Source organism: Sorghum bicolor, unplaced genomic scaffold (assembly GCF_000003195.3).
Source record: "Sorghum bicolor cultivar BTx623 unplaced genomic scaffold, Sorghum_bicolor_NCBIv3 super_1032, whole genome shotgun sequence".
NCBI lineage: Eukaryota > Viridiplantae > Streptophyta > Magnoliopsida > Poales > Poaceae > Sorghum > Sorghum bicolor.
The window spans coordinates 1-1,657 of record NW_018396690.1 but is presented as its reverse complement, the minus strand read 5'-3'; the positions used below and the strand labels follow the sequence as shown (position 1 = coordinate 1,657).

Below are 1,657 nucleotides of genomic sequence, written 5' to 3'. Positions count from 1 at the left end.
AAAGTCTTTCTGAATCTCTGTTGAGCCTATCTCAAAGGCGAAGCGAATCCCTTCTCAACCTTTCTATTGGAGTACGTCTCAAACTCCTTTGAAATTCTTTCCGAACCCCTTTCCAATCCTTCGTGATCTCTTCCACCTCCTTGGTTCCACTCTTGAATCCCTTTAAATCTCTTCTTGAAATTCCTCTTATATGTATATTCTTCCAAATTCGTTTTAGTATCTAATTGAATCTCTGACAAATCCCTTTGACTCCCTCTCTTGTTCAGTAAATCAAAAATGGGGAAAACCATCTCTACTCCCATTTGGCCCGATCGCCCCAGCTCCTTTCTCCCAGCCCAGCGCTCCCTCGGCCCAGCACCCTTGCGCGGCCTGCCTCCCGCATCCGGCCCAGCCTGCTCTCCACCCCCCTCCCTGTTCGGCCCACGTGGACAAGGGCGCCATCGGCCCAAGGCCCAGCCGGCACCCCTCCCTGGCCAACCCTAGGAGGCGCGCCCTGCCTTCCCAGACGCCGCCGCCGCCGCGCCCTCCTGCTCCCTGCCGCGCCCGCGCCTGCCCCTCCACCTCGGCGTTCGTGCCGATGCGCGCCACGCGTCCCATCCTGGGCACGGACACCTAGCAGCAGCCATGCTCGCCCGAAGCCCTAGCGCTCGCGAATAAAAGCGCTGCCGCCGTCGCCCCTGCTCTCTTCCCCATGGCGCCGCCGCCACCCTCTCCCCCATCCCTAGCCCTGCTGTCCTCGTCAAGCAGTGGGGAACCAGCAGCCGAGCACCAACCTCGCCCGCGCCTCGGCCACTCCCTGGAGCTTCGCCATGCCAACGAGGCCCCGGCGTCCTCCGCGACCGCGACGTCGCGCGGACTCGCGGCCACGATGACCGCCGCCGAGCCGCACCGCGAGCACGTCGCCCCCGCATCGTCCTCGCCAAGTCGAGCCACGGCCGCACCACCGCCCCACCTCGTCGCCACAACGCCGCCGAGCAGCAGCAGAACCGTGACAACGTCCTCGCCATGGTCGCTGCCGAGCCACCACGACGCCGTCGTCCGCAACGTCGGTCGCGATCCCGCAACCCCCATGGTGACCGCGCCCTCGCCAAGCACCGCGACCTCGTCCGGTGTCCACGACCACGTCCATGCCAGCCATGGAGACCGCGACCGTGACCCCGATATCGATCTGCGCCACCACGACGATGCCGTGCTCATGCCCCGTTGCCCCCGCGTCGACCTCGTCCCCGGAGCCCCAACCTCGTCGCGACGCCGCGGCCGTGCCTCTGCTCTGAGCCATGACGCCGTGACCTCGCCCAGGAGCCCGCGACGCCCCCGTCCTCGCCACGGTCACCGCATCGAACTCCTATGCACGACCTCGCCAAGCTAAACCCCCGGTGAGGCTCGCCCAGACCAAAGTTTTCCCCTTCCTATTTTGCCTCGCTGAGACCGGCCTTCGTGCCGTGTTCTTCCACTGTCGCAGGGAAGCAGTGGCCTCATCGTGCCCTTGCCGAAGTTGTGACGCCTTCCCGGCCAGCCGCAGCGAGCCACAGCCAGCCAGCAGAAGGCTTGCAGCTGATCTACGCCCTTCCTCGTGGTCAGCAAGGTCGAACCTTGAACCTTGCCGACATCGTCTCCGACGTCGGCAAAACCCTTGTCCTTTCTTGTATCTTTGTAT

General features: G+C 64.0%; 1 protein-coding gene across 1 annotated transcript; it reads left to right on the top strand.

Annotated features, from left to right (window-relative positions):
• Window positions 1–691: 691 nt before the first annotated feature.
• On the top strand, window positions 692–1,369 carry LOC110431560 (mucin-1-like). Its single transcript, XM_021450666.1, has one exon. The coding sequence runs from the start codon at window positions 692–694 to the stop codon at window positions 1,367–1,369; it is 678 nt and encodes a 225-aa protein (XP_021306341.1).
• Window positions 1,370–1,657: the final 288 nt, after the last annotated feature.

Excerpts from the sequence above, each read along its gene's own strand:
- LOC110431560 (XM_021450666.1), top strand. The coding sequence starts at position 692 with ATGGCGCCGCCGCCACCCTCTCCCCCATCCCTAGCCCTGCTGTCCTCG.